The sequence below is a fragment of the Schistocerca americana genome, chromosome 3, assembly GCF_021461395.2.
Source record: "Schistocerca americana isolate TAMUIC-IGC-003095 chromosome 3, iqSchAmer2.1, whole genome shotgun sequence".
Taxonomy (NCBI): Eukaryota; Metazoa; Arthropoda; class Insecta; order Orthoptera; family Acrididae; genus Schistocerca; species Schistocerca americana.
The window spans coordinates 849,760,575-849,779,258 of record NC_060121.1 but is presented as its reverse complement, the minus strand read 5'-3'; the positions used below and the strand labels follow the sequence as shown (position 1 = coordinate 849,779,258).

General features: G+C 38.5%; 1 protein-coding gene across 1 annotated transcript; it reads right to left on the bottom strand.

Annotated features, from left to right (window-relative positions):
• Positions 1-282: 282 nt before the first annotated feature.
• LOC124606717 (ribonucleoside-diphosphate reductase subunit M2 B-like) lies at positions 283-17,443 on the bottom strand. The gene is made up of 7 exons (XM_047138747.1): positions 17,283-17,443; positions 17,115-17,192; positions 16,847-17,032; positions 16,349-16,584; positions 16,035-16,263; positions 15,736-15,954; positions 283-798 (listed from the first exon to the last, which is right to left on the bottom strand). The coding sequence occupies exons 1-7, from the start codon at positions 17,352-17,354 to the stop codon at positions 646-648; spliced, it is 1,173 nt and encodes a 390-aa protein (XP_046994703.1). The 5' UTR covers positions 17,355-17,443; the 3' UTR covers positions 283-645.
• Positions 17,444-18,684: the final 1,241 nt, after the last annotated feature.

The following is an 18,684-nucleotide window of genomic DNA, read 5'->3' as shown; positions in this document are numbered from 1 at the left end:
ATGAATGACCCAAGGCTTACCTGTCGTGCCTTACACTAGTGTGGTCATCCGGATGACGTCTTCGAATGTTGTGATATTCTCCCTGTGGTCCCACCTGTTACAGGCTGGCAGACCAATAAATTGCTGAAATAGTTTAGTGCCTAGTTGGGCTCCAAAGCATAAGTAGCAAATTTACTCTGCACACCATTTCTATATTAAAATCATAGCATTCATGTTGCAATTTCAATGTTGTTGCCATCTAGTTACAGAGCTATGAGGTAAAATTTAAATAATACAAGTCCATAATACTGAAATCTTTGTATTTTATTTCATAGAAATATATACAAGTAAAAAAGTATTGCACAGTCATTTTCACACAAGCCACTTATAGCCTGTCTAGACAGTTATTGGGTAATTGCATATAAAAAGTCCCAGCCATAAGGAGACATTTGAGAAGTAATTTTCCATATGCAAACTCTTTAGATACAGTCTGTTCAATTATAGCCACAAATAAATAAACACATGCATAAAGTGACAGTATGGAAGTAAAGTTACACGAGTGGAAATGGTGATTGATGAATACTACAGAAGTGACAGAGACAAACACATAATAAAATATACAAATTTACAAAGGACCACAGGTGGACAAGGAAAGAGTATCACTTTTCAGAAATCAGCGTCTAGTGTGAAGACATTTTCTTCTTTGCTCGCCATTACACCACACTTCTGGTACTCTCCTACTTTCTTCTCAAAGAAATTAGTCTTTCCCTCCAAGGAAATGTGCTCCATGAAGTCAAATGGGTTTTCTGAGAAGTATACCTAAAAGACAAAACATAAACATTATTTTATTGGCAATGGGTCTCAAAAGTAACCTCAGGTATGTAAAAGTATGCCTCTATAGAAAGATTTCTGCTACTGACAGAAAGGGAGCATATTTAATGAGTTCAGAAGTACCACAAAATTGTATTATATGCGCGACACACAATGTAAGTACACAGAATTCTAGTAACACTATGCACGAAGTATTTATAGATCACTTTAAGTACAACATGATAGTCCACCATCTTGCAAATGAGTGAACGATGTAATGGATTTACACTATTGAGTGAGCTGTGTCTGATAACTGCTGTTATCAGGTGCAGCCAATGTAACTGAACTGTTCTCTGTTCTTTGTAAACAGTGTAAACCAAATGAACAGAGGTGTATAATTTTGGACAAAAATAACCAGATTGTACAATAAACAATAACTGAATCAATACACAAAAATTCCTTAGGCAGCGAGAGCAGCAGCAAGATTACAATTAACTAAAACAGATGCAAGAAAGAAGTATTTTCTTGAGCTTCCACATTTACAAGCCACATTGTGTTTACTACACAACGTGGATGCTACAATGAACAGAGGTACGACGCACATACAGGCTTTGATGTCACAGCCAACACTGCCCTTCCTCATTGCATAGCTTACAAGCACAGGGCATCTTAGTTAAAAAGCCATCATTTATTACACCTGTTTCTTAATTTTCTTGTGTTTTAGCATTAACTAACATGAAATAAGCACAAATTTTAACTAAAGGTGATCTGTGATATTATGCATGCATACAGTTAGGCGTATTACCCCTGTAGTGAGTCAGTCTGTGGTTAGGTATCAAACAGTGAAGGTGAAGACTGCATAATCTGCAATTAGTGTTACGTGATCATTACATTATGCAGTCTGTCTTTAGCTATATGAATGTGCGGTCCATACCTAAACTGCTTAAATTAACACGTTAAGTTCGCCACCAGATAATTTAACGATATGGTGCTTATTGGTGTAATGTATGGGTCTAATATTTGGACATCTGTTACAAAACATTAAACAGGCAACATTGTGTGTAAATAAATATGAAGTGATAGAAAATCAGTCCCTGTAGGCCAGTGTACATAATTCACATATGCCCATCAAATCCAGTAACAGCTGAAAGACAACCAGAGACCAACAGTCGGCTGAGGGTTAGTACCACGTTACTGATGTTATACCATATCCACTTTTACATTTATAACAATTAATTTAAGTTCTATAATTAACTTAATACCCTAAAGTTCCCAGTAGGTGACTTGCCCTACACTCAGAGAGAACAGCCCAACCCCTTTATTAATATTTATAAAGTCTTTCTTACCAGGAAAAAACAAATGGTTAATGGTCTGTCCACAAGCGTACTGTAAATATGGAAGTTCGATCAACTTTACAACCACTTCTTGAGTGAGCAAACTAGAAGATTTTATTTAACTTCAATTGTGAAACCACTCGATTCCTAACAACTTTAATGCATACAACCAAATCAAAGTTGTAATATATAGGCTATGTCACTTTTCCTGCTAAATTTCTGATGACCATAACTTCCACTTGTGGGAGTCTTCTGTGAATCACCTCTACATGCGCAAAACAGTTTACTGTACTTTTGACCTTGAGAGTTAGTTAAGTTTGACTGTGTTTCATAATATTAAATCTTAAATCAACGAAACCTGGTGGAATACTGAAGTGCCACAGACTACTTTTAATAGTAACTGCTTTAGGAAGAAGCAATTGAAGTACACTCTTGGAAAAAACAAAAAAAGCCTCACTATGGGTACACAAAGTAAATTTGCAGCCCTTTGAACATCTTCGCATTATCAATTACACTGTTCTTTGTCTCCCCCCGCCCAATTTGTCATGCGATACATTCAATCATTACCTAAAGACTGTTTTATTTAAAATCACTTAGCACTTCATGTCGTGAGGCAATTCTGTAACTATTCTTGAGCTAATGTGACTATTGCATGAAGTCTTTTCTGTTTTCCTATTCTTTGTATTGACACTATTACACAGATGTCTTGTGCTGTGTTCTCTGTACTAGTGTAATTAGTGAGTAATGAAGTTTTACAGTCTCTAAACTGTGTGTGTACTTCATATGAATAGTATACAAGAAGTACCCACAAATGGTGATCCAAAGCGGAACTGTTTACCTTGTATGTACATACTGATATATACTACACACCACTACAGTGTATCTCTCTTCCTGAGGAGCATCATACTTCCAGAACTGGTATCAACTAAGACACCAGCCTTTAACAACAGTATTTGCAAGGGAATCAGGAACAGAAGAATTCCACCTATCTGGCCAACCAATGGTCAATTGTGCGTAATGCCAAGTTGCACCATTTTTCGCTTGCAACATCGAGAAATTTATTATGATGATTTCGCAACTGGACCTTATGGTTAGCAAACAGACAGATGTGTTTGACATCAATCTTCTGCTGTTCTTCGGAACACCATCTCCGAACATTTCGTGCTGCCCCAGAATTGCAGCTTACAAAAAAATCACGTAGACTGAGGCAGTAACTGGTACTTCCTCTTCGAAGTGCTCTGCTGCCCCCTGCCCTTGTTGACAGAACAAGACCTGTTACATGGACAATCAATAGAGCTTTTATGGTTCATAGGTTTGCCACTACCCGTTTGGACAACATTGTCATTTCAAGACCTACAAATTGACTTAACTAGCACGAAAAGCAGACACACTGCCTATTGATTACGCAAATCCAAGTTTGTGTGAAGTGAAATCTTATGATATGGTGAGCAGCCCCAAACCAAGCATTACAGCCTCAGTTGTTTCAAGGAGCACTGTTTCTCCGCCAGCACCCACTCCAAATCTGCAACCATCTATGGACCATTTCATCACCATATTTGCCCACCTAATGCCAGGTGCAGCGACAGCAGGATGCAGTTTGCGACGAAGCAAGCTGGGATAATTGCAATCCCCCCCTCTTGTTTTGCCATCTGCCTCCTTAAATTTGTTTTGTTACTTCTATTTGCCCGTAACATACATGAATATAAACTGCATTTTCATAAAAGAGAAAGACTGGCCCTCAGTTTTAAAGAATATAACACCAGATCTAATTTTTTGCTTAATTTTATGCATGTACGACTTTCTAATTTATTTTGACTATTCCTAGTTAATCTCTTTCATTATAGGGCGAGATCAGTAATTGTTTCGTAACTTAAATTATACTGATGAAGTATAAACAAATATCAATTCTGTAATAATTATAAACATTTGGAAGACGAACTAATAGTATACTTGAAGTATGTATTTGGATCTATTCAAAAACACGTTAGCAAAGCCAGCCCTTAATTCCAAAGTAATTTCCAGTTTCGTCAGAAGTACTGTTTGTGGAACCATATATGTTAATTTCATCATTTAAACAAATAATTCAGCTTAAACCTTGTAGTAGAAGAAACTTAAAAAAGAACCAATTTTTCAATGTATTCAGTTAATTTAATGAAGTTTTAATTGCGATTTCTGTAAATTTAACTTCAAACAATATGTAGTTTCAACACCTATTATTGTGAGGATATATAATGGCCCGATTTTTTGATCATGAGACAGTCAGTCCACAGTAGAGTTTCAGAGGAGGGACCTGTGTTTGGTAGAATGACAACAATGCAGTAACTGAACTTTGTAATAAGTGTTACACAATTAGGCTATGCATTAGACCAGTGACAGTGTCTGCTCCATATGTACCTTTCTATTCTTCGAGAACTTTGTGGTTAGGCTTTCACTGCACGCAGATGATCAACAGTAATCTATTGTAGGAGTATGTGGATTGTTCACCTGCTAACTATTAAAGACGCTTATCAAAAGTTAGAACAATAGTGCATTGGTCATGTATCACTGTATTATTAGCGTGTTGTCAACATAGACGGCAATGAAATGCAACTGTGCATGTGTCGGCTACTTTATTTACCATAGCCAGTGCCCAAATTACAAACATCATTTTTCAGCCAGTGTAACAATGCAGTATGTTGACAATCAACAACTGAAGAAATAAAGGCAGGTGGAACTGTTAAGGCCACATCTTCCAACGACAGCCATGCGTGCAAATGGGGCTGGTTTTGTAATGTTTTACTACATTATGTGTCTACCCAAACATCCCGAATGAGTGCCAGTAGGTGTGCTTACTCATTGAGGTCACTTTAAGCACCTACAAGATGTAGACAACTGTATCCACAGTGATGGAATCAGACATTTTGTAATGGACAGGCACACTGGAAATTAGCGTATTTGTAGCAGTGCAGTTGACCTTTGATTTCTGTGGTGAGCCACGATCTATCTGCTTGGTGATAAAGTCGCAATCTTATGCATTCATTTTTTTCTGTCCCCTAATGCATACATCGTTGCCAAGTGCCATGTTCTCCTACTGCTGCCACATTGTATAGCATTATGAGTGATGCCATGGAGCTCCATCACTAGGATACCTGCAACGACCACACCAATGTTATCGCAACAGTAGAATTTGTTACCGTTCCTGCATCCATATCCATGCTGACTGCACATGAGAAGATGCAGACTGTTTCCTCTGCTCAGATAAATCAGCTGCAGGAGAGTTTTCTCATGCTTGTGGCACAAGTATCTCACTAAGATGTTTCAGAATGTTCACGATCTTCATCTCTCATCTCATGGGCTGATTCTTTGCACATGGTTAGGGGAGGGGGGAGGGGGGGGGGGAATGGGACATGGCACTTGGGTGTCAAGTATAAGGGCCTTTATTTCTGTACAATTCCGGGTGATTACCCACTTTTGAATGTGATGGGGACTAACTCAAATGTAGTGGGCTCGTGCATCTTCAGTGTTACTGATTCTGCAAAAGCTTTTCTGACATACTAATGGCAGAGAAGGTAAGCATATAACTGCCGTAACTATGCCAACTGGGCTCCTCAACACAAAACAGTGCATTTCAGCCTCCCCAATGCAGCACAAACATAGCAACTATTTATGCTGTTACATGGATGGCATTCTCAACCTTTTGCTTGCTGGCAAATGCACCTGTGGAAACAGGTGTTCCGTGGACTCCTGTGGAGACTTCTGCCACTAACACTATTAAACTGGCAATTGACAATGCTACCTTACTGGTACATCCTTATCCAAGGGCACCTCTGGCTTTAATGGTTCACTCTTTCATACATATGTTGCAATAAGAATAGCATTGGATTGCCTTTAACAGACAACAGCTTGCAATTTTTCTGACCAATTATTTCAGACCATGGCTTGAAGGGTACATTTTTACAATGTTCACAGAACATAAGCCACTCACATCCCTATTTCACCGAATTACAGAGTTCAATTCGCCTAATCCATACCACCACAATGATTACGTTGTGCAGTTCACCACCATCAGGCACATCACCTGCCATACCTATGTCATGGCTGACTGTTTGTCACAGGATTGTGCACTGCTCACAGCTATCAACTGGGATGCTGTGGCCACCGATAAAGAATCCAACCCCCCTCCTCCTGCAGTGTCTTCAAGGTCCATCATCCGCAAGATTGCATCCGCAGCTCCTCCCTTTGCAAGGATCTAAACGAAATGTGTGGTGTGCTAGATCTTGCAACAAGGTATGCCTCCTCATCCTTATTTGATGGTGCCACCCAATTTTTAACACATATCATGACCTAGCTCACCGAGGAATCAAAGCTACCACAAAATTGCTTCCTGGTAAAGTAGTCTGACATGGTTTGCAGCACAACTGTTGCCAATGGGCAAGCTGATGTGTAACCTGCCAAGCTTTCGAAGATCATACCATGTACCTGTTCCTATTTCTTACCATATCAACTTTTAGATCTTAGGCCCTCTTCTTGCTTCACAGTGTTTGCGTTACTTTTTAACAGTTATTGACAGAGTTACACATTGACCTGAAGCTAGAATAATTGTGAATATTTCTACTTCTTTCATTACTTGGGCTTTCATCGCTACATGGTTTTCATGTTTTGGCATCCTCATGCTATTACTACAGACCGGGGCAAACAATTTAAGACAAATATTTGCAAAGGTATTTTATTTGTGTGGGTGTCACCTCACCCGCACTACTAATGACCATCCCGTGAATAATGAAATGGTACAGCACCTACACTGCACCTTGAAGTTCACCCTGGACTGTCACTGAATCTTAGCCTGATTTCCTTCACAGGGTTTTCTTTGCCCGCATACAACCTAAAAGGAGGGCAGCAGCTGTTCCCCACGAACATGTTTATGGCAAAGCTCAGGAAGTTCAGGCAATTTCTTTTCTCCTTGCCCCATGCCCCACATACAATTTGGTGACAAAATTTTTCCTACACTAATTGCAATCTTATACAAACACGCCTCCACACCCCTGTGCATCACAATTCAAAGCCTGTCCATTGTTGCAAAGACTTTTGTTACTGCTTTTAGTCCGGGCTTGTGAAAGGCAGTTAAGCCACCAGTCTCCCCTGTATACAAGCGTCCACTTAAAAAGTACTGCGTGGTTCAAACAAAACCTTTGTCCATGACATTAATGGGAAAAATGATACAGTTTCCATTGACCACTTTAAGTCAGCACATAGAGGATTTCGGTATGAATAATGTAAGCCCTCAACAGTCACAGGTACCACAGGCTGTTATGTCCATTATAATTATCCGGGCTGTTATGCCGTGGTCGGTTGATGAATTCCGTGGTGATTCCCAACGTTTCGTCTCCGACTGCGGGAGACATCTTCAAGGGGGTCCGTAGCTTGATGGAAGGTCCAACACACACACTGGCTCGCTACAGCCTGTTACAGTGTGTGTTTCCCTTCACCACCACCACCTACATGAACCAGTAGGCAGAATAAGTGCCACTTAAGGAGCTCCAGGTTATAGTGCACCAACTGTTTTGAACTGCAGTGCTACGCCCTCATATCATTATAGAAACAGGACAGCGGTGGGTGGTGTGGCGACAATGGTGATGCAGTGGACCAACGAGAGAGAAGACTTGTTACACGTAACATATTGTCTGTTTTGTATTACTTGTATTAGATGGTGTGTGTATGCTCTGGTACACATGTCTTGTTTCGTGTTCTTCAAACTCTACATTGTGCTTTTACTTCATATGAGTATACAGCAAGTACCCACACTCATTACAATCTCTCAGATCAATCTGGGATACAACGAGATGTAACAGCATCAGCCTATGATTTTCATTTCAGAGGAAGATTTTACAGTTAACTCATGAAGACTTTTCCATAAGCTGAATCATAAGAATGTACTGAGTAGACAAAACTTAATTCCTAATTATTTTCCACTGTTCATAGTGGTTAGGACAGCTCCCTATCACCCTGAATGACATCTTTTTAACTGGAAACGATTTGAAACACACAACACCCACCCAACCCCCGTCCCACTAAAATGTAATTGTAGTATTTAATTGTCAGCAATTGCCAAGACCTCACACTTGTATAGCACATAAGCAATTGCTTATAATAATTACTGACCCACAGAACATAATGGTAATACCCTACTATAGCTGACAGGAGTAACTGACTTGCTAAGACCAGATGAAACACTATATTAACAGTAGTCACTAATGACTGCTTTGGTTTAGGCTTCTTGTGTGTACCTGATGCCACACATTCTCCAACAACCATTCAGTAGTTGTCTGAGCATTACTGCTGTGAACGTTTTAACCAGTGTGACCATTAAATGTCATCTTAGGGAGTTACTTAGTGACTTTTCCCATTTGGTACGAGTTCTTATGGCTTGTTAACGTTGGCGAGTGACAGATTCTATATAAACAAGGGAGAGAGATCATTACAGGATACATGCTTTCTTTAAATGTTAAGTATAAAACGGTCGGCCTATCACAGATGTTACCAAATCTCAGGATATTACTGCAGAAGCAAGTGGTGCCAGCTTGAGGACTGCTAGCAGATTGCCAGTCAAGCTACTTTATTAGTGCAGAACTGCAGGTACCCAGTTTTTTTATCTCCAAGAAACAACAGCAGTGAAAAGCCAAAACATAATAACTTTAAGTTACTCAAGCTTTAACATCCAATGATAACTTAAATAATTACTTAAGCTAAGGGGCACCCCAAAGAGAAGCAACTTTCACACAAGAAACAACCATGCACACAAACCTGAAATGTTGAAGGTATCTTGTGGGAAGAGAGACCTTCAACATTGCAGTTAATTTCATATTTATTTTGTGAGAGTGAATATTGCACTCTCTAGGGAGCACCCTTAATGAAATCCACACTTGTATTTCAATTTTGAGGAACTGCACAGCAAAACTTGCTCACATCTGCAAGGATACCTCTTCACTGTTGAGCCAAAGCTCATCCTCATCCAAAGTATCTTCCCTACCATGACCTATGGAGTAGAATCTTCAACTATGAAGACTGCGCACCTTCCCAGGACTGATGCCTGAACACCTGGTGCCTTAGAAGATCTTTCTCACGTAACAAGAAATGAAGTTGTCCTAAAAAGTGCAGGTGAAAAAACTCAGTGCAAAAGTATTACAATATTCTGAAACCTTGACCCTTTGCCCACTGATCTTTATATAAGACAGCACCAAAAGTATAGCTCAGTCGCAATTTTCTACACACACACCACACACACACACACACACACACACCTTATCACTCAAAATCTGTACCTATTTTGTACAAGAAGAATGTATGGGCATCTCGCTATCTGTATCTTGACAGGCGCTGCTTTCTGTTAACTTCTAGAATTAGTTTGAAGCAAACTTAAATGATAATGTGACAATTGACAGCCAATGTGTCCTCACGAAGTCTACAGTGTATTCTTTACATTCTGCAGTTTCTTGTAATTCTGTTACTAATAGGTCACATTTGTAGAGCACGCAAGACATTGTGGAAGCTCAAGGGGAAGAACTAAATTATTCTTTATCACAGGGAGAAATAACGAGTGGTACAGCCTGAAGAAGACAACTATTCAGGTAATCTGCAGCCTGGTAAAAATCTTTCCATTTGAATAACATTGCTACAGATACTGCTGCTGTAATTGAAATTTAGTTGTATCTTTGTCTTAATGTGATGTTTTTCACAGGTCAATATCGTGATGAAGCAGCATCCAACACAGGATTCCAAGATTTGATTGGAGAATTTATGTCAAAACAAGCAAGAAAGAAAGAAAGAAACTGGTGTCAGCTCTGATGGCAATGTATCTCTCTGCACAACAGAATACTTCAGACTTTTCCATACAGAAGTCAATAACATGTAAAATCACTCAAGATTTTATCTCACTTTTGTAAAGGGCAATTACTCCTAGCATCACTATCATAAAATTTATAATCTAAAAGATGAAAAATAACCCTTGAAACTTCGTCTTTGATGTGTGTAGCCCCTTAAGATTAACTCAAACACAGATGTGTCAGTAACACTTTGAACAATAGTGCAAATAGCCGATTTTCGTTGTACTGTGAATATAGTAGGGTCTAGTAATCTAGAAAAACCTGTAGTTCCGCTGCATCAGGAGATGCTTAGGAACTATGCACACCAACAGACTTTCAGCTACCATCAGGTAACATATTGGTGTAACTGTCAGTGGTTTGAAACAAAATCTCAAACTAGCCACGAACTTTAACATATCCCATAAAAATCAACAGATTGACCTCAACTTGAAAAATAAACAAGGAAAGCTTAAATGCGACTGACGTGAAATTTTTGGGACCACCTCTTCAGGATGATCTCAAACGGAACACACACATCCAGCCTAACAGGTGAGCTGTCACCTATTTGCTATATGCTGCTGATACTGAACTCAAGTGGAAATAGAAAAACAGTACCACAGGTGTATCATGTGAGTTTCCAGTCTGCAATCAGATATGGACTCATTCTGGAGAAATTCACCAGGTAGGCAAACTATATTCGAAATGCAAAACAGAGCTGTTAGCATTATTTGCAACAAAGATATTGTCATTCTCTTTTTGAAAGATTTAACATCCTCAACCTTCTGCTCTTTGATTTTCATGTAGCAATTTCCTTCACAAAAAGATTTAAACCACCCAATGCTTCTAAATTAAACACCTCCGTAAATCACCATGAAACAAGAAAGTGCAATATTCTTATCTCATACCAGAATGTCTGCCTACCAGGAAAGTGTCATAATTTGTAATGAACCACAATTTCTACTCTGTTAATGAATTTTTTAGCAAGTTAAGTGAACACTGTATACTCTAAAGTAAAATTACAGATCGTGGCAAATATTACCTTTATCTGACTAACGTAAAATAGCAAACATGCACATAGTAAATAAACTGCATAAATGTGATAATACTTATGTATTGTCTATAGGAATTATTCATGGAATGTAACATTATGGCTATGGCCGAAAGCTTGTATTGTGACAATCATTTTGCTGTGTATCTGTGGCTCAGCATCTCTTGCCACATGATGAGCAGCCAATTTCCTTTTCGCAAATTACAAAATTACCTAGATTGAATGTGTAATGATGATTAATTTCTGTATCATTCCAATGTGAAAAATGTGCATCATTTTATGGCTGCATTGTATTTTGACTTGTGCTGTAGAGTACAGAAAATGACACAGGAGCAAATAAAAATAAATAATTCATACGGGGTAAAAAGGAAAATGAAAATCTCAGTTAAAATTTATGTAGGTGAAAGGACATCCTGACATTAAATATAACAGAATACGCAGTGACTGGAGAAAAACTACTGCTTAATATGGCAATTTTGAGAATAGCTTATTACTGCAATCAGAGCTGAAGACCATATCATACATAACAAGGCACCAATGGGAAGACATATCAATCATGACTGATATCAATCGTCAATATACATTAAAGGGAAATGCGTCACAAAAGATGTGAAGCAGTTATGCAAATTGGTCACAAATTAATATTCATATGGAAATGCTAAAACTGTAAACTTTGGTAGCCAATGGACGAATGTATGGCACTGTTACCGTAATCTCACCATGCAGTCAGCAAAAATGTAAACAGGGGTATGTTGACGACAGGGCGTAAAATCTTCACGAATTTCATTCCATTTACTCAAGACAGCAACGACAGTTTTAGGCAGGCGTGTGAACAACATATGCAGATGTCAGCATATGAGAGGAGTATAGTTCTGCAAAGCAGTGTAACATTAGACAGCAATATCAGTGCCTAATGAAGGTTGGAACCAAAAATGTGCTAGTAGACTGTTTCTCAATGTAATTGAAAAACTAAGCAGAAATTACCAGAAGTAAAATCCAACAATTTATTAACTAACTTTGTATATCTTGAAAACAAATCAAATTGTAAATATCTTTAATTATAGGCTAACAATATCACTACTTCAATGAAGCAAAAAGTACCTGCTGAGAAAACCTTTCATTTTCTTAAACTGGCCATTACAAAGCAAAAATACCCTCTCAAAGTGTTTGTAAGTGTGAACAGCAGAGTAACCTTTGATATGAATGGAGTAATAAATAGTTCACCAGTATGGGGTAATTATTACAGAAGTATCCGATTCCATCAAACTGCTCTGACCCACGACGTCACCAATATGGCTGAAACTGCTACCTTCAGTGTATCCAATACGGTGACAATGATGTCAGTACATACATGTGAAAAAAAAAAACTGCATGATCCTAAAGCAAACATTATCCCAAAAAGAAAGCCAGAACTACAGCATTCCACTACACCAATGAAAATCACGGGTATGTGACATTTCCCTCTACCTATACAGCTCAAACTCATCTTTCTATTCCTACAAACCCCCAACATCTACAACTACAGAAAGTGGAACCAAAACACCAACATCTCACCAACCGGAAAATCTGACAACACCACAGCAATCAAAAGACCATCAACCTACCATAAATACACACAAGCACCACAATTACTATAAAATAAACCCAAAACCAAAATTACTTACCGACAACAACATCCAGCAACATGATTTAAGTTTGCCACCACACGTGAACGCAACAAAAACACACACTTTCACACCACCTACAACCCACCCACATCACCATTCAACGAATTCCCCTACCCACCCACAACCCACCCCATTAACTCAACAACAACCAATACCAACAACCTCTCCCCCCCCTTAACTCACAACCCCACAGACCTCTCCCCCCCCCCACCCCACCCCTACCAAAAGAAAAAAAATTATTTCACAGGGACCCTCTTCTGCCATCATCAAAATGATACTGCAGGTCAGAAGATCACCTCTTCCACCCTCCCCCAAAACATCTGTCGTGTTAGTACAAGCCACAGTTTCACAATCCTTGAACTCCATAGAGTAATTAAGAATTAATCAATCATAACCCCTCTTCCCCAAACCCCGGTAGGACGAAAATGCATTCAAAACTGAAGTGCTCGCCTTCTGAATATATTCAATCAAATCCACAAATTCCCTCTCAGTACAGTCCCTAAAAAAAAAAAAAAAAAAAAAAAAAAAAAAAAAAAAAAAAAAAAAAAAAAACACACACACAGCATACCCAGTTCCCAAAACAATGCCCGCCGCCCCCTCCTCCAAACCAACCTGAGAACTACCACTCCCATACTTCTTAGGAACTGTTAATTTATCAACATCAACAACCATCCCCACCCCACCCAACTTCATCCTGTACTCAACATGCTCAGAACAAACCTCTCGATAAAACGAAAACCAATCCAACTCGTGGACAAAAAACTGATAGAAGACCTATAACAAAAATAATACGCCAGCAAAACAAACAACATGGCCAACCTAGTTTTCTCGAACCAGGTACTGTGTTTAATCAACTTCCAGATGTTATCCCCGTAACACTGCTACATAAATGCGTCCCTGGTCCAAGATGCCGGGAACTCTTTAAGACTCATTGTCGCCATAAATGTTGCACCTGACATTCTGTAAGGAACCCAAATAACTGCACAAACTTAACAGACATTACTTCAAGAATGTCCACACATTGTGCCAGTGAATTTCACTGAAATTAAATTTTTGTGACCTAGACTGTTATTGTTTTAATTTCAGTGGAAACCCTTTCAAACTCCATTATCCACCAACTATGTACACTCGCAGCAACATTACAACTGTCACAACAAAGACTCAAATGAATCCAATATGACACATTACATTCAGCACATAAATGTACACCATCAAAAGGCATAATCAAACAAAAACAACGCAACATCTACAACACAACCAACACGAGAACTCTTGAGCTGTAATGAAATGAAATGTCGTGTGACGAGGGCCTCCCGTCGGGTAGACCGTTCGCCTGGTGCAAGTCTTTCAATTTGACGTCACTTCGGCGACTTGCGCATCGATGGGGATGAAATGATGATGATTAGGCCAACACAAAACCCAATCCCTGAGCGGACAAAATCTTCGACCCAGCCGGGAATCGAACCCGGGCCCTTTGGATTGACAGTGTCGTGCTGACCACTCAGCTACCAGGGGGACATAGTACACAACACCATTACATCACAGGTCGAAGCAGACGGGTGGAATCTGACAGTTCCGCTGATTCATTACAGCTACAGAGACAGATATTAGGTGAACTTGAAAGTCAAATGCTGCTAGACACAGGAAGATGTAAATCATTCTGTGTACTCTGGAAAATATTTCTTATACCACATACTTTGACAACTGAACAGGAACAGCATGTCACTATTAAATGGTACAGAAATAAATGGAAGATTGAAGTAAATGCAAAGAACTCTGAAGCATGTGTACAATGGAAAGTCTAGATTACACTTTTAAATGTAATAAAAGCAAAACCACAGGCACCTTGCAGTTAATACACATTGTACAATCAATTTTTATTTACCTCAATAGATGACTAGAAGACGCAGTTAAGTTTTTCTAAGTTCTAAAGATCAGGTCTGTGATATTTTTGAAAACTTAATTGCAATATGTTAGGAAGAGAAGTTGGAAAGAAGATGAACACTATCCAGTCCACACTAGGACGGGGTTGCAGAGAAATAGGACTCTGCTGAAAAGCAAGAAGTATGTTAACTGATACTTTGTTATCAACATGTTTTTGGCTGGATGCCATTTTGACAGCTATGTATTTGACCAATCTATTGCATCCTATAGCTGTAGAAAATAGAAATCCCTATGGAGGGTGAAGAGGGAAGAACCCAAATCTAAGCAACTACAAAGTCAAAATATGATTAGTCTGGTTTCAGCTGCCAGAGACTGGTCGTGTGTGTAAGACGGCAACAAACAATTCTATGAACATAGAAATTCCGGAATGTGAAGGAAACATTCTTCTTATAGACCTAAACCTAAGGAATACTGATATGAAATTTTTGTAGCACATTCTTTAAATAATTAACCTAGAACAGATGAAGATTCTATGAGTGGCCTGAATTCTCAACAATGGAGAGAAGCTACTGAAATAGAACTGGAGTCAGTTCATCACAATGAGACTTTTGGATGGGCTGAAATATAAAGAAGGGGAAGTGGGGAATTATTTGTTTTTTGTTTTTTACAGAGTGACTGGTTATAAAATTGACATTTCAAGAATGGAAACACTTGACTGAGTAAAACTAGAAGAAACAAAGATAAATCTGAGTTGACACGATCTTCCGAGCCAAAACTAGAAATGGTGAAAGTTCTGCCCCCACCCTCACACAGCATCATAACTATGTCACAGTATTTAACACTAACTGCCATGAAGTCATCACATGCAACAAGGCAGCCAATCTGTTGGCCTAATGAGTCATGTTTAGCACTAATTCCAAGAGACAACATAGAAACATCATTTCTAAGTATCTCCCATTTTCACAACAAGCACTCAGTAGGTTTTACTGGAAGACTATAATAAACATTACATTACAATTTTGTATTAATTTAAAACAACCTTAGTTTTCAGAGCTGCACTACTATATAAAACGTGACAGCAGAGCAAAGGGTTACACTCACTGTTAATGAAACATCAGCGTAACCAAGGTGGAAGGACTACCATTTAAGTTCTTTAACTAGAAGGGCAAACTTACCTTTGAACAGCCTAACTCCACAAGAAGTCTGTCAGCAACAAATTCAATGTACTTCTTCATAAGGTCACAGTTCATGCCTATCATTGCTACAGGCAATGCCTCTGTTAAAAATTCTTGTTCTATTTGAACAGCATCCTTAATAATATTAGTTATTTCCACTTCTGTGGGCTTCTGCACAACATGCTTAAACATGAGACATGCAAAGTCACAATGCAGGCCCTGCAAAAGAAAATACTTATAAGTAACAAAAACTAACATTTTACATATACTTAAAACACTCATTTATTTGTAAAATTTACCTCATCCCTTGAAATAAGTTCATTGCTAAATGTAAGGCCTGGCATTAAACCTCTTTTCTTGAGCCAGAAAATAGCTGCAAAACTGCCAGAAAAGAATATGCCTTCCACAGCAGCAAATGCAATTACACGTTCTGCAAATGTTGCAGATTCATCAGCAATCCACCTGAGTGCCCAATCAGCTTTCTTCTTTACACATGGGAGCGTTTCAATTGCATTAAAAAGAAACTCTCTGGAAAAGAAACATAGTATACTCAAAACTATTCATTCATTGATTCATATATATGCTCCAGTGATAATGGAATTTTATCACAAACCTTTCAGCAGAATCCTTTATATATGTATCAATGAGAAGACTATACATTTCAGAATGCACATTTTCCATAGCAATTTGGAAACCATAAAAACATCTTGCTTCTGTTACTTGCACTTCTTGGCTAAATCTTTCAACTAGGTTTTCATTAACAATGCCATCACTAGCAGCAAAGAAAGCAAGGACGTGGGAAATAAAATGCCTTTCTTCAGGTTTAAGCTGCTGCCAGTGAACCAAGTCCTATGAAATAAAGATGCAAATTAAATAGAATGTTCCTGTTTGAAATATTACGGGGCGACCATGACTTAAAATAGTTGAACAGCTACAAGCTAACCATATCGAGGAAAATTATAGCGAATGTTCGAGTATGATACGTTAATTTAAGTTAGTTCAACGTAGCTAAGAGTACTATGTTGCAATTCAGTTTTAATGTGGAAAACGGGAATCATTCACACTATGCCTTGTAACAAAAAACACCGAACTGACACTTTAAGAGATGTACCTTCGATAAGTCTACTTCTTCAGCCGTCCAGAACGAGGCTTCTGCTTTTTTGTACATAGCCCAGATATCATGATACTGAATCGGGAAGATGACGAATCTTCTTGGGTTCTCCCTCAATAAGGGTTCCAGTTGAATATCGAATTTTCTGAAAGATTTCTTGTCTTTCTCAATGAAATTCTCGTCGCCCTGTAAAACATATACTCTGAAATACCCTAAACAACAATATTCAAAACATAACTAAGCATTGAAATAAAATTGTCTTCCTTACGAAGCTGATTTGTTGGACTATATTGTGCCGCGTTGTCACATCCAAAACTGCATTTCGATGCTTTCCGCTCGAATTCACCTAAAAAATGAAGTAATTAGTCGTTGGAAAACAAGTCAGCACAACATATAGAAACTCCCCTCAGAATAATAAAATGAATACAATACTTACATTAGGATTAATCTTTAACGGAGACAGAGTAAGCGGCACATTTTCTTTATCACCAACCGCTTGAAAAGGCATCTTAACAACGTTTACACTTCGACTACACTACAGCAGAAACCCAAGCCAAACTGACCAAGTTAGTGCATGCTCCCTAGTTATAAACACGAAAAAGGCGGGAAACAAGCATGCCTACCAATAGGAGCTTAAGGTCTCAGCTGGTGTTAGTACAGAGAAGCCAATTTTCCCAAACAATGCGCTTCATAGCACCAACAAAAACCTTATGCAATAACCTTTGCCCATTACATGTAATATTACTTTTTATCATAGGGAACTACAATCATAAAAAAACAATGCATCATTTAATCCAATGCACAATCTCACACTGACCATCATAATTTGGCAACGTTCAGTCCCGCCACTTTATAAATTTTGCCGGGAACCAGTTAACGATGTTCCCGCCGAATTGTTGTTTCGAAGACGTCACAGTGTCAAAGAGTATATGAAAGCTAGAACAGTTCTCCCATGTTGTTACTCGAAGTGTGGATTTACTTTGTAACTAGTTCAAATTATATTATAAAATATATCGCCACATAATTGATATTTCTAGAATTTGTTATAAAGTATACATAATACCGATTATAATTAATGATATTTCAAGACAAGTAGGACTTCTTGGTGAATATGCGAAGTACGATTTGATTCATTAGTTAATTTTTTTACGTGGCATTTCGAATGTCAGACTTACCTTAGTTTTTTTTCCACATGCATTTACTAGTCGTTAATGAATGTTTAAACACGAGTTAACGACAGTAATTGCCTACGAATCGTATCTTTGATCGCTGTCATAGAGAGCTCATGACTTCGTAATGATCGCGCTGTTGGTTTATGCATCCCGCACAATAAAAACGGCAGGAAAAACAGTAGACAACTGCGTTACTTGAAGTCAGTGCTGTTAATAAAAGGAACGCCCGTCGTTGACGTATTTGGTATAGGATATGTAATTTTATTTTCTGTTTCTGTTACGCGCCAGAGCGCGAGTGCTGCTAGCGAACCAGTACGAACGGGTAGACACAAATACGTTTGATTGGAAGATTACAATAATAACTGTTATAAAGGGTAAATGCTACACAATGTGTAGCATTTACCCTTTATAACAGTTATTATTGTAATCTACTGGCGCGTAACACAAACAGAAAATAAAATTACATATTCTATACCAAATACAACGCCATACACATCAGTGGAAGGATATTACCACAATGGTGCCCCACTGTAATATAGAACTTAACTTTTATGTTTACCCTTGAGGAAAAGCGCTTCCAACGAGTGTCCGTTATAGAACATGTGACTTAATTAAAAATGCTGTTGCTTTTGTAGTACAGTACAGTAATATACCGGTACTGATTGT